The following is a 14811-nucleotide window of genomic DNA, read 5'->3' as shown; positions in this document are numbered from 1 at the left end:
CTGCAATACCATCATCACCCATCTTTTCCTGAACCCCAATCACCCCTAAATCTGTCTGCTATCACTGGTATGTGTTCTGGCTGCAATACCATCATCACCCATCTTTTCCTGAACCCCAATCACCCCTAAATCTGTCTGCTATCACTGGTATGTGTTCTGGCTGCAATACCATCATCACCCATCTTTCCTGAACCCCAATCACCCCTGATATTATATTATATATACACACACACACACACACACACAGACGGTTTATTCATCTTACAACAGTGTTCTAAAACATCTGTGTAAAGAATGCCATAGAGATGCGGGAATCCTCCATTTTCACAGTATAAACAATTTTTCATGAAACAAATCCTTAGTACACAAAAAAGACAAATGATACTATCTTACCTTCTTCTACAACCTCTCCCACAAAAACTTTGGCAATACCAGACATGGCAATGACAACATTCTGGGAGACAGAGCAGCCAGTAATGGACTGAATAAGCTGTAGAAAAAAAAGAGCAGTGAGAAAAACTCAACTGGCAAAAAAAGATTATGGGTATATAATAAAAATATTAAGCAGGCTATGAAGAAAACCTATCAGAAGCCCTTAACCCATCTACATCCAGAGATGTCTGTGGGGCGGAGACAATTTTGCAATGAAACAACCCTAGAATCTGTATTTGGCTTTTGGTTATATATTTTGGCCAAAAAAAGTTTTAAATTGGAACCTCAAAAATTAGAGATTCCAAAGATAAGTAATTTACTTACCAGGGATGTTCGAATGGTGTATGTCACCAACCAAAAATGTATAATCTTGGCATGACAAAGGAAGTAAGAAATGGGTAAAACTTACGAATTACCGTATTTTTCGGATTATAAGACGCACCGGTCCATAAGAAGAGGAAGAGGAGGAAATTAAGAAAAATAAAAAAAAAACAAGCAAAAAATGTGGTCAATTTTGTACTTAATAACCTTAATACCTATCCTGGTATGCATGGCCCCTTCCGTATCCTGGTATGCATGACCCCATCCCAGTCCAGGTATGCATGGCCCCATCCTTATCCTGGTATGCATGACCAAATCCTTATTCTGGTATGATTGGCCCCCATCCCATTCCTGGTATGCATCAGAAAAGATTAAAAAAAGAAAAAACCCATTACACTTACTTTCCTCCGCTCCCTCGCAGCATCCTGCACCGTCACCAGCAGTTGCTTAATGCTTATAACCAGCGCATGGAAGGGACGTCATGCGCTGCTCACAAGCAGAGCACAGCTGTCGGAATACTCACTGGGACTGTTCATCGCAGAGAGCAGCGAGTATTCATTACAAGCATTATAGTCCGAAAAATACGATATATTTTTAATGTTTATGTTGCTGAATTCATGCCCCAATAAACACCCAGACATAAGCATTGTAACTTCACAACGATGTGCGCTTTAAGGCTATGTGCACATGTCCGGAATTAACGCGGAAATTTGCGCGGGAATTCCGGAATTCCATGCAGCGGGGAATACACAAGAAATCCGCATTTTTAATTCCCGCATATTTCCCGCAAAAAAATAGCGTTTTGCAAGCGTAATTAGCTTGCAGAATGCTAGCGTTTTCCAAGCGATCTGTAGCATTGCTTGGAAAACTGATTGACAGGTTGGTCACACTTGTCAAACATAGTGTTTGACAAGTGTGACAAACTTTTTACTATTGAGGCTGCCTATGCAGCTTCAGTAGTAAAAAGATATGTTAAAATAAAAAAATAAATAAAAAGTCATGATCTTCTCACCATCCGGCGTCCCACGCAGCGTCCCCAGCGATGCTCCCGGCAAGTCCCGTTCCCAGCGATGCCTTGCGACAATGACCCCAGATGACGTAGTGATACGTCAAAGGTCATTGACGCAAGGCATCGCTGGGAACGGAACTTGCCGGGAGCATTGCAGAAGCCTGGGGACGGTGCGTGGGACGTCGGAAGGTGAGAAGATCACTTTTTTTTTTTTTTTTTTTAACAGGGATATGGTACCCAGAGTCTGGAGGAGAATCTCCTCTCCTCCAGACCCTGGGTACCAGCCGCTCATTTTCCGTTTACTTTGCGCATGGTGGGCATAGCCACATGCGGAAAGTAAGCGGAACAATGCATTCCTATGTGTGCGGAATTCCCACGATTCCGCAAAAAGAATAAGCATGCTGCATATTTTTCCACGATGCGATTCCGCCGCAGAAAAATCCACAGCATTAACACATGCTTTTTTTTTTTGCGTTTTTGCGGAAAAAACGCAAAAAAAAAAAAACCCTACGTGTGCACACAGCCTAATGGTCAAACAGATTAATGGTCTTCACTTTTATACTTCATTCCCATGATGAGTATTTGGTGTTGCAGATGTTCTACAACACTTTAATAAAAAATAAATGCAAGTAATCCAATTGAACATGGCATTTTATTGCATGTCATTCACTTTGCTAAAATGTAATATGCTTTGTTTTTTGTGCAGCAAAAATACATACCAAATACTTATTGTAGGAAAAGGTCTAAATAGTCATATAAATGGTTGGGGGCGGGTGCACATAGAAGTTTCTGACAGGGCTTCCAGTCAGAAGTTTCAGTTTACTCATTTTCAGTATTTCCTCCCCTTCTTCCAAGATCCATAACTAATTAATTTTTTCGTCCACAAAGCCATACAAGTTTTTTTTTATGCAGGACAAATTTGTAGTTTTGAACGATACCACTAATTTTGTCACGACGCACTGGGAAGCAGGAAAAAAAAAAATTCAAGTGTGTTGAAATTACAAAAAAAGGTACAGTATATACTCGTGTATAAGCCGACCCGTGTATACGCCGAACCCTAATTTTGCCACAAAAAACTGGGAAAAATTATTGACTCATGTATAAGCCTAGGGTGGAAAATGAAGGAGCTACTGGTAAATTTCAAAAATAAAAATAGATACCAATAAAAGTAAAATTATTTGAGACATCAGTAGGTTAAATGTTTTTGAATATTCATATTGAATCAGGAGCCCCATATAATGCTTCATACAAAATACACCCCATATAATGCTGCACAAAGGTTAATAATGGCCCCATAAGATGCTCCATAGAATAATATGCCCCATATAATGCTCCATAGATTATGCCCCCATATGCTGCCCCAGACTATGCCCCCATATGCTGCCCCATAGACTATGCCCCCACATGCCGCCCCATGGAATATTCCCCCACATGCCGCCCCAAGGAATATGCCCCCACATGCCGCCCCATGGAATATGCCCCATGGAACATGCCCCCATATGCCGCACCACGGAATATGCCCCCATATGCTGCCCCACGGAATATGCCCCCATATGCTGCCCCATGGAATATGGCCCCATATGCTGCCCAATAAAATATGCCCCCCATATGCTGCCCAATAGAATATGCCCCCCATATGCTGCCCAATAGAATATGCCCCCATATGCTGCCCAGTAAAATATGCCCCCATATGCTGCCCAGTAGAATATGCCCCCATATGCTGCCCAGTAGAATATGCCCCCATATGCTGCCCAGTAGAATATGCCCCCATATGCTGCCCCATGGAATATGCCCCCATATGCTGCCCCATGGAATATGCCCCCATATGCTGCCCCATGGAATATGCCCCCATGGAATATGCCCCCATATGCTGCTCCATGGAATATGCCCCCATATGCTGCCCCATGGAATATGCCCCCATATGCTGCTCCATGGAATATGCCCCCATATGCTGCCCCATAGAATATGCCCCCATATGCTGCCGCATATTTTATGCCCCCATACGCTGCAAAAAAAAAAAAAGGCCATACTCACCTCTCCTGCTCCAGGACTCGACACCTGTGAAATTCACCTGTCCGGGGTCCATCGCTGCTTACCACTGTCTGCGCGTCCTCTGTCAGTGACTGTTCAGCCAGCAGAGGGCGTGGCGCGCACTAATCACGTCACTGCGCCCCCTGCTGGCTAAACATCACGGACACAGGAAGCAGCAGACGGCGGTGAGCAGCGTGGGAACGAGGACAGGTGAATATCGCTATAGTCACCCATCCTGGAACGTCTCTGCAGCCTCGCTTCTCCACTGTCTCCCTTCCTGCCTTCAGCGGTCACGTGATACCGCTCATTACCACTCATGAATATGCGCATATTCATGAGTTTAATAAGCGGTACCACGTGACCGCTGAAGGCAGGAAGGGAGACAGTGGAGAAGCGAGGGGGCTGCAGAGAGTGCCAGGATGGGTGAGTATGATCTGTGACACCCCCACCCCCCTCTGACCCCCAGGTATATGACTTGTGTATAAGCAGAGAGGGAGATTTTCAGCCCAAAGAAATGGGCTGAAAATATCGGCTTATACGGTAATTCTACAACTGAGGTGAGGTTTTTTTTTTTATTTAGCATGTTCACTATATGGTAAAGAATACCTGACAATATGATTTTCCAGATCAGTACAATTACACAGATACCAAGTTTTTTTGTTTTGTTTAAGAAAAAATTTGGAAAATTTGTAAAAGAACAAAATTACAATTTGCTTCTGTTGCCATTTTCCCAAGACTCATAACGTTTAACATTTTTTGAATATTGAGGGCTTATTTTTTTGCACCCTGTGCTGATGTTTTTACTGATACCATTTTGGGTTAGATGTTTTGATCGTCTATTATTCTATTTTATTGCAATATTGCGGTGGCAAGAAAAGTAATAGTGGTTTGATTTTTTTTCTTGTTATGCTGTTTTCCAATCAGACTAATTTATTTTATATTTTGATAGATTAGACTTTTAATAACGCAGCAACACCAAAAATATGTATTTTTTTATCATTGATTTATTATTAATGGGACAAATCTTTTGATTTACTTATATCATATTTTTTAAAACATTTAATTTGTTACGTCTCCTTAGGGGACTTGAAGCTGCGATCATGCAATTGCTTGTACTACACTGATGCACTGCTATGTATAATGAAAATCACAATCTATCAACGCTAGCTTTCACAAGAGTATTGTAAAGATAGAAGACCCTCGGCTGCCCAGGGCGCACATCATGGGAGCGCTGATGGGTACATGAAAAGTCACTCTCCTGCCTGCGCATGTTAAACGTTTCTGTCAGAGCCCGATAATGTCCTGATAAAGGCACATAATGCGTGAATCACAATTAGCATCAAAATCAGGGAGCTGGCATATGACTTATCAGTAGGTCATGTGTTGGTAAGGGGTTAAAGTATATAGGATGTGAAAGAATGTTCATGTACTATGTACCAATGTCCAATAGTCAAGAGTCCTATTTTACCCTTTTAATGGCAGCTTTAGGGAACGCAGATCGTCGGTACATCTCATAGCGATTTAGCTGTTCTTCTGAGAAAGAGGACACCAAAATTCTTAATAAAGGAAAAATGAATGAATGCAAGTAAAAGTGCAACATATCTAAGCATCACTGAACTGTGCGAGGTCTGAAGACTTCACTTCACAAGACCACTTACTGCATTTTCTGAATTTCATCCTCATCCACTTTCTGTTTCTTTTCTCTTCTCTCCTTTAGTTCCAACTTTACTTTTTTAGTGTTAAGATCTGATGCATCTCCTGTAAGCAGTACAGCAGGACTTTTCACTATATTCATCTACAAAAATTTGATACAAAAGAGGAAAACAAAAACAAACGGACAACACAGGTTAATTGAAATGAGAAAACCTGTCTTTATAAACACAGTATACTATCCACTACATACCAAACTGCCTTCTACAGTATCCATAGACTTCTACTGTGCACACATCACATCAAAGGGGCTGTCTTGGCATGTTCACATGTGCATATCTTTTACCAAAAAGGGATTGTAAAGCAAATATTTCCCTTTAACGTCCAATGATGGATATAACCAACATTGGACGCCTCTCCGTTTGGTGGGGCTCCGGCGATGATGAGCTGACATGTGCCCCTTACAGTCACGGGTGGAACGGCCGACCTACCGACGGCCATTAACATGTTAAATGCCGCTGTCAAACTGACAGCGGCATTTAACCTGCATGCGCAGGAAGCGCATTTTTAACCCCGCCTATCTGCACCTGTGTCATGACCGCAGGTCACCAATGGGTTGGCATGACAACCTGGGGCCTTTAGCAGACCCATGTGGTTGTCATTGCTGTCACTGCCAACTTTCGGCACAAAGCAAATGAGCACTTCTGCTACATAGAGCAGGGCAGAAGCCCTGCACTATGTAGCACAAGCGATAGGATGATCGCAGCTTCTAGTCTCCCCTTTTATTTTATAAAAAATATAAAAAGTCCAAATCACCCATTTGCCCCATTCAAAATAAAAACAATTAAAAAAAAATTTGGTATCGCTGGGTTCAAAATCGCCTGATCTATCATTATATAAAAAGAATTAATCCAATCGATAATCAGTGTAACGAGAAAAAACTCAAACGACAGAATTACTTTTTTTTTGGTTCATAGATCATAGAATCGTAGAGTTGGAAGGGACCTCCTGGGCCATCTGGTCCAACCCCCTGCTCAAAGCAGGATTCGCTAAATCATCCCAGTCAGATGTCTGTCCAGCATCTCTGTTGGTTGCTGCAACATTACAATAAAATGCAATATCGGGCGATCAAAATATCGTATCTACACCAAAATGGTATCAATAAATACCACAGATCGGCTCGGTATCAATAAATACGACAGATCGGCGCACAAAGCCATTACCCAGCCCCAGATCCCGAAAATTGGAGACGCTGCAGGTCCTGGAAAACGGCGACTTTTTTTTTTTTTTTTTTTTTAACAAACTTTGGATTTTTTTCTCACCACTTAAAGAATCTAGACATGTTTAGTATATTCAAACTCTAATGACCTGGAGAATCCTGGCAGGTCAGTCCTACTACTTAGTGAACGTGGTAATTTTATATATATAGTACATTGCATATATATATATATATATATATATATATATATATATATATATATATATATATATATATATATATATATATATAGTACATTGAATGAATATATATATATATATATATATATATATATATATATATATATATAAATAAATAATGGAATTGCACCTTTTATTGCAATTTCACCGCACTTTGAATTTTTTTCAAGTTTTCCAGTACACTATATGGCAAAGCCAATGGTGTGATTCAAAAATACAACTCGTCTCGCAAAAAACAAGCTTTCACATGACCATATTGACAGAAGAATAAAGAAGTTATGGCTATGGGAATAAGGGGAGCAAAAAAATGGAGACGCAAAAACGGAAATAGCTCTGGTCCTTAAGGGGTTAAAGAAATACAGTAAATACATGCCATTAATTTAACTATCAACTAATTTTCTCTGAGAAAATGGAAGATTAAATAGTGGAAACCTCCTAATAATTTTCTGTGCCCAAGTAATTGCAATTTAACATATATACACCATTGGACAGAAAGGAGGAAAAAACCCATCATTATTTATTAATCCTTTCCTTTCGTTCATCCACCTCATAGTGCTGCCTCCGGTGTCCCTCTCGCTAAACATGATGGCTCTCTGGTTTAAACACTAAGGGTGAGTGCACACAGTGCGGATTGAGCTGCGGATTTTTCCGCGCAGATTTGCAGGTAAATCCGCAGGTAGAATGACCTGCAGTTTACCTGCGGATTTGCCCCTGCATTTTGACACCTGGACAGTGGAACAGGTGTCAAAACACTGTGGAATCCGCAAAAAGATTTGACATGCTGTGGATTTAAAACCACAGCAAAACCGGCCGGAAAAATCTGCAGCATGTGCACTGCGGTTTTTAAAATCCATTGGCTAACATAGTACTTTACATTGCTTGCGGATCCGCAGCAAAATCCGCACCGTGTGCACATACCCTTACAAGGAGTTTCTTGTAGACATCTAGTAGATGTTATGGGGGGGGGGATCAGTGGGTGTTCAGTCTCACCTGACACTTCTTTATCATTATCTTTGCAACTCACTCAATTCATTTTTAAACTTCTAACTTATTAAATAACAAATAAATGAACAGTTGGTTTTAAAATTTGTATGTAATTGAATGCATTTTTATTTCTGAACTTTGACATCCCAAGTGATTCTCTGGCATGCCATTTTTCCCCATATATCAATGTACTTAATAAATAATTGCTAATGGGCTCTGTCACAGCTGTGACAGATACAGCACCGCCATGTTGGAACACCCAAATTATGGGTATTCCGATATGGTGGCCGGGATTCAATGAGTGTTGCGGGATTCAAATCCCCCGCCGGCTTAGCCAATGAGCGTTGCTGTGCGGGATTTGAATCGCCCGCCAAGCTGCGCAGCTCCGCTCATTGGCTAAGCCGCGGGGCAGGGGATTATATACTTACCTGACCTGGAGGAGCGTTGCTGCGGCGCTTCTCTTCTCACCAGAGACTGGGGCAGGAGTGCGGTGCCGGAATAGCGCTATCCGGTACCATTTTACTGAAGACACATTTGCAGTGTCCCTTCAGCAAAATCACGCCGGACAGCACTGTATGAGAATACGCGCACTCCGGCGCTACACTACTCCCCCCACACGCCTCTTTTTTTTTTTTTTATGTGTGCAGTTTAATAGGGGTGAGAGGACCATACATATCAGGATAGGGGGGTGAAAGAACCATGCATACAAGGATAGGGGGGTGAGAGGCCCATGCATACCAGGATAGGGGGGGTGAGAGGACCATGCATACCAGTATAGGGGGGGTGAGAAGACCATGCATACCAGGATAGGGGGGGTGAGAAGACCATGCATACCAGGATAGGGGGGGTGAGAGGACCATGTATACCAGGATAGGGGGGTGAGAGGACCATGCATACCAGGATAGGGGGTGAGAGGACCATGCATACCAGGATAGGGGGGGGTGAGAGGACCATGCATACCAGGATAGGGGGGGGTGAGAGGACCATGCATACCAGGATAGGGGGGGTGAGAGGACCATGCATACCAGGATAGGGGGGGGTGGGAGGACCATGCATACCAGGATAGGGGGGGGGGGGTGAGAGGACCATGCATACGATGGGGGGGGTGAGAGGACCATGGATACGAGGATGGGGGGGTGAGAGGGTCATGAATACCAGGAAAGGGGGGTGAGGGGACCATGCATATCATGATAGGTGGGTGAGAGGGCCATGCATACCAGGAAAGGGGGGTGAGGACAGTGCATACCAGGATAGGGGGGGTGAGAGGACAGTGCATACCAGGATAGGGGGGGTGAGGGGACAGTGCATACCAGGGTAGGGGGGTGAGGGGGCCATGCATGCATTCAAATCCCACACGGCACTGCTCACTGGCTCAGCCGTTGGGACGGGGGATTCAAATCCCCCGCCAAAGCCGCGCGGCTGCGTTCATTGGCTGAGCCGCCCGCCGGCGGATGTTCATTTCACCGCACTCCCAATGCAATAAGCATCGGGCCTATTTCTAGTCTATAATATAACGCTGTAAGCGTCACTGTCCGAAGCCTTTATAGACTGCGCAAGAGCGACATGCCTGCGCTGTCTGGCTCCAGAGAGAGTGAGGCAGCCAGCGGTGAGTGTGTATGGCGCCGGAGATGGCGGTACCGTACACACTGCATACCGCCATCTCCGATGCCATACTTACAGTTGTGGCCAAAAGTATTGACACCCCTGCAATTTTGTCAGATAATACTAATACTTCCTGAAAATTATTGCAAACAAAAATTCTTTGTTATTATCTTCATTTAATTTGTCTTAAATGAAAAAACACAAAAAAAGTGTCCTAAAGCCAAATTGGATATAATTCCACACCAAACATAAAAAAGAGGGTGGACAAAAGTATTGGCACTGTTCGAAAAATCATGTGATGCTTCACTAATTTGTGTAATTAACAGCACCTGCAACTTACCTGTAGCACCTAACAGGTGTTGGCAATAACTAAATCACACTTGCAGCCAGCTGACATGGATTAAAGTTGACTCAACCTCTGTCCTGTGTCCTTGTGTGTACCACATTGAGCATGGAGAAAAGAAAGAAGACCAAAGAACTGTCTGAGGACTTGAGAATCCAAATTGTGAGGAATCATGAGCAATCTCAAGGCTACAAGTCCATCTCCAAAGACCAGAATGTTCCTGTATCTACCGTGCGCAGTGTCATCAAGAAGTTTAAAGCCCATGGCACTGTGGCTAACCTCCCTAGATGTGGACAGAAAAGAAAAATTGACAAGAGATTTCAACGCAAGATTGTGCGGATGTTGGATAAAGAACCTCGACTAACATCCAAACAAGTTCAAGCTGCCCTGCAGTCCGAGGGTACAACAGTGTCAACCCGTACTATCCGTCGGTGTCTGAATGAAAAGGGACTGTATGGTAGGAGACCGAGGAAGACCCCACTTCTTACCCTGAGACATAAAAAAGCCAGGCTCGAGTTTGCCAAAACTTACCCGAAAAAGCCTAAGGGTGTGTGCAGACGCTGCGGATTAATCCGCACGGATTTTGCAAAAACCGCAGATAAACCGCAGGTCAAAAGACCTGCGGATTATCTGCGGTTTGGTCCTGCGGATTCACCATCTCCACAATGGTGGAGATAGGAACCCGCTGCGGATTCCGCAGAAAGAAATGACATGTCACTTCTTTCTGCGGTTTCAAAACCGCAGCAAATCCGCGTGGATTTTTACGCAACGTCTACACAGCGTTTTTTTTTTACCATTCATTTGAATGGTACTGTACACCGCAGCTAAAACTGCTGCGGGTCCGCAGCGGCCAAAAACGCTGCGGAAAAGCAGCGGAATCCGCAGCGTGTGCACATACCCTAAAACGTTTTGGAAGAATGTTCTCTGGTCAAAGAGTTTACAGGAGAAAAAAAAGGCATTCAAAGAAAAAAACACGGTCCCTACAGTCAAACATGGCGGAGGTTCCCTGATGTTTTGGGGTTGCTTTGCTGCCTCTGGCACTGGACTGCTTTACCGTGTGCATGGCATTATGAAGTCTGAAGACTACCAACAAATTGTGCAGCATAATGTATGGCCCAGCGTGAGAAAGCTGGGTCTCCCTCAGAGGTCATGGGTCTTCCAGCAGGACAATGACCCAAAACACACTTCAAAAAGCAGTAGAAAATGGTTTGAGAGAACGCACTGGAGACTTCTAAGGTGGCCAGCAATGAGTCCAGACCTGAATCCCATAGAACACCTGTGGAGATCTAAAAATGGCAGTTTGGAGAAGGCACCCTTCTAATATCAGGGACCTGAAGCAGTTTGCCAAAGAAGAATGGTCTAAAATTCCAGCAGAGCATTGTAAGAAACTCATTGATGGTTACCGGAAGCGGTTGGTCGCAGTTATTTTGGCTAAAGGTTGTGCAACCAAGTATTAGGCTGAGGGTGCCAATACTTTTGTCTGGCCTATTTTTTGGAGTTTTGTGTGAAATGATCAATCTTTTGCTTTTTGCTTCATTCTCCTTTGTGTTTTTTCATTTAAGACAAATAAAATGAAGATAATAATACCAAAGAATTTGTGATTGCAATCATTTTCAGGAAGAAACTGAGTATTATCTGACAAAATTGCAGGGGTGTCAATTACTTTTGGCCACAACTGTACCTGAGTGGGAGGAGCGTTACAGTGTGTCTTCAGCAATATGGCGCCGGACATGCGCGATTCCGGCCGCACTCCTGCCCCGGCCTCCAGCAGAACAGCGCTGGAGCACAGGAAAGAAGGGTGAGTATAAAAGTTTTGTTTTTTTTTTGGTGTATTTTTAATAGGAGTGAGGGGACCATGCATACCAGGATAGGGGAGGTGAGAGGACCATGCATACCAGGATAGGGGGGTGAGGGGGCCCAAGCATACCAGGATGGGGGGGTGAGGAGACCATGCATACCAGGATTGGGGGATGTGGGGTACCATGCATACCAGGATCGGGGGATGAGGGGTACCATGCATACCAGGATAGGGGGTGAGAGGACCATGCATACCAGGATTGGGGGATGAGGGGTACCATGCATACCAGGAGGTGAGGAGACAATGCATACCAGGATTGGGGGATGAGGGGTACCATGCATACCAGGATAGGGGGTGAGGGGACCATGCATACCATGATAGGCGGGTGAGAGGACCATGCATACCAGGATTGGGGGATGAGGGGGTACCATGCATACCAGGATTGGGGGATGAGGGGTACCATGCATACCAGGATAGGGGGGTGAGAGGACCATGCATTCCAGGATTGGGAATGAGGGGTACCATGCATACTAGGATTGGGGGGTGAGGGGACCATGCATACCAGGATGAAGAATGGGGTGCCATGCATACCAGGATTGGGGGGGTGAGGGTACCATGCATACCAGGATGAAGAATGGGGTGCCATGCATACCAGGATTGGGGGGGGGGGTGAGGGTACCATGCATTCCAGGATAGGAATGAGGGGTGCCATGCGTACCAGAATAGGGTGGCAGCACATAGCAGGATAGGAGACCATATACCAATAAAAATGCTCCCCATCTGGGCGTAGAACGGGATCATTGCTAGTATAACATAACTGTTTGAGTTCCTTTGTAATATCAGTGTGGTTATTTCCGGAGGACGAGGTTGGGGAATCTCAAAACGCTAGATCCACACCACCGAAAAAAACATTTGTTTAATCTGATTGTTTCACCGTTCTCCTTTGTGGAATACAGACAGAATCTGACCATATTCTGAGAGCTGTAACTATATTATTGCTGAATGATGCTTATCGTGGGACGGTTTGGCGTTTTGATTTTTACATTTTTTTACATATGACTTTTTGAGCACTTTTTTATGCGTCTGTATGATGAAAAAGTGACTTTTTTTATGGTGTTCGGCAAACGGAATAACGTGCCAAATTTATAGAGCAGGTCATTACAGATGCGACGATACCAATTATTTGCACATTTTCTTGCTTATTTTTGTTTCATCACAAACACTGCGTTTTGAGGGGTGAAACATCTTTTTAAGATGTGTGCGCTTTTTAGCTTTTTTTTTTTTTTTTAACACTTTTTGACTGTGAGATATGTATATTTTTTTATTGCTGGTCTCATACACTGAAGTGTCTCACTGACTGTGCCTGCCAGGGTTCATACTCATTTGCGAAATAGAAATGGACAAGTGCAATCAAAAAAAAAAAAAAAAAATTGAATTGCACTCTGACCAATGTTATTCAATGGGTTACATCTCATCTGCGATTTTTTTTCTCAGCTGAAATCGAACTGAGAAGAAAAAAAAAAAAAAAATCACAGCATGCTGCTATTTGCCCCGTAGCTTGCACGAGACTCGCAAATGCATGCCTATGGGTGCGAGAAAAAGAAAAAAAAAATAAACGCACAACACTAGGACCATGTGAGTGCTGCCTGATTTTTACACACCCATGTTCTTTGAAAAGCCGGCAATTCATGTGCGGATACAGTAAAATCACAGAGAAACAGGTTAGAATAGGATAGAATAGATATATACACAGAATACATAGATATACAAGATGTCCGTGACACACACACACAGTTGTGCTCAAAAGTTTATACCCTGGCAGAATTTTTGCTTTCTTGTCCCTTTTTTTCAGAGAATATAAATAACACCAAACCTATTTCTCCACTCATGGTGAGTGGTTGGGTGAAGCCATTTATTGTCAAACTACTGTGCTTTCTCTTATTAACCCCTTTACCCCCAAGGGTGGTTTGCACGTTCATGACCGGGCCAATTTTTACAATTCTGACCACTGTCCCTTTATGACGTAATAACTCTGGAACGCTTCCATGGATCCCAGTGATTCTGACAGTGTTTTCTCGTGACATATTGTACTTCATGTTAGTGGTAAAATTTCATTCATGTAACTTGCGTTTATTTGTGAAAAAAAAGGAAATTTGGCGAAAATGTTGAAAATTTCGCAATTTTTCAACTTTGAATTTTTATGCCCTTAAATCACAGAGATCTGGCACACAAAACAGTTAATAAGTAACATTTCCCATATGGTTAGTTTACATAAGCACAATTTTGGAACCACATTTTTTTTTTTTTTTTTTAGGAAGTTATAAGGGTTAAAAGTTGACCAGCGATTTCTCATTTTTGCAACACCATTTTATTTTTATGGACCACATCACATTTGAAGTCACTTTGAGGGGTCTATATGATAGAAAACACCCAAAAGTCATACCATTCTAAAAACTGTACCCCTCAAGGTGCTCAAAACCACGTTCAAGAAGTGTGTTAATCCTTCAGGTGCTTCACAGGAATTTTTTGAATGTTTAAAAAAAAAAAAAGCCCCTGATGTGCCTAAACAGTAGAAACCCCCCACACATGACACCATTTTGGAAACTAGACCCCCAAGGAACTTATCTAGATGTGTGGTGAGCACTTTGAACCCCCAGTGCTTCACAGAAGTTTATAACGCCGGGGCGTGAAAATAAAAAAAATCATTTTTTTTTCACAAAAATAATATTTTGCCCCCAATTTTTTATTTTCCTAAGGGTAACAGGAGAAATTGGACCCCAAAAGTTGTTTTGCAATTTGTGAGTAGGCTGATACCCCATATGTGGGGGTAAAACACTGTTTGGGCGCATGGCAGAGCTTAGAAGGGAAGGAGCACCGTTTGACTTTTTCAACGCAGAATTGGCTGGGATTGAGATCAGACGCCATGTTGCATTTGGAGAGCCCCTGATGTGCCCAAACAGTGGAAACCCCCCAATTCTTACTCCAACCCTAACCCCAACACACCCCTAACCCCAGCCTTAATGTGAAAATTTAAATAAATACATTTTTTTTAATTTTATTTTTTCCTAACTAAGGGGGTGATAAAGGGGGGTTTGATTTACTATTTATGATGGGTTTTTGTGTTTGGCAGCTGTCATACGCTAAAAGACGCTTTTTATTGTAAAAATAGTTTTTGCATCACCA

General features: G+C 43.0%; 1 protein-coding gene across 4 annotated transcripts in view; it reads right to left on the bottom strand.

Annotated features, from left to right (window-relative positions):
* TAF11 (TATA-box binding protein associated factor 11) overlaps positions 1–14811 on the bottom strand; it is a 185061-nt gene that overhangs the window by 21202 nt on the left and 149048 nt on the right. For 3 of the 4 annotated variants that reach the window (XR_012232243.1, XM_073575638.1, XM_073575639.1), the window contains exons 2-4: positions 5452–5588; positions 5262–5349; positions 394–490 (exon numbers count right to left, since the gene is read on the bottom strand). Coding sequence is in view for 3 of the 4 variants with exons in the window: in XM_073575638.1 (XP_073431739.1) it covers positions 394–490; positions 5262–5349; positions 5452–5588 (322 nt within the window). In the remaining variant the exon portion in view is untranslated. The remainder of the gene's footprint in view (positions 1–393; positions 491–5261; positions 5350–5451; positions 5589–14811) is intronic. The other variant, XM_073575640.1, reaches the window with a different exon arrangement.

Source organism: Dendrobates tinctorius, unplaced genomic scaffold, assembly GCF_039654945.1.
Source record: "Dendrobates tinctorius isolate UK_male_01 unplaced genomic scaffold, ASM3965494v1 ptg000045l, whole genome shotgun sequence".
Classification (NCBI taxonomy): Eukaryota; Metazoa; Chordata; class Amphibia; order Anura; family Dendrobatidae; genus Dendrobates; species Dendrobates tinctorius.
Note: the sequence above shows the minus strand (reverse complement) of the source record. Positions and strands in the feature narration are given on the sequence as shown.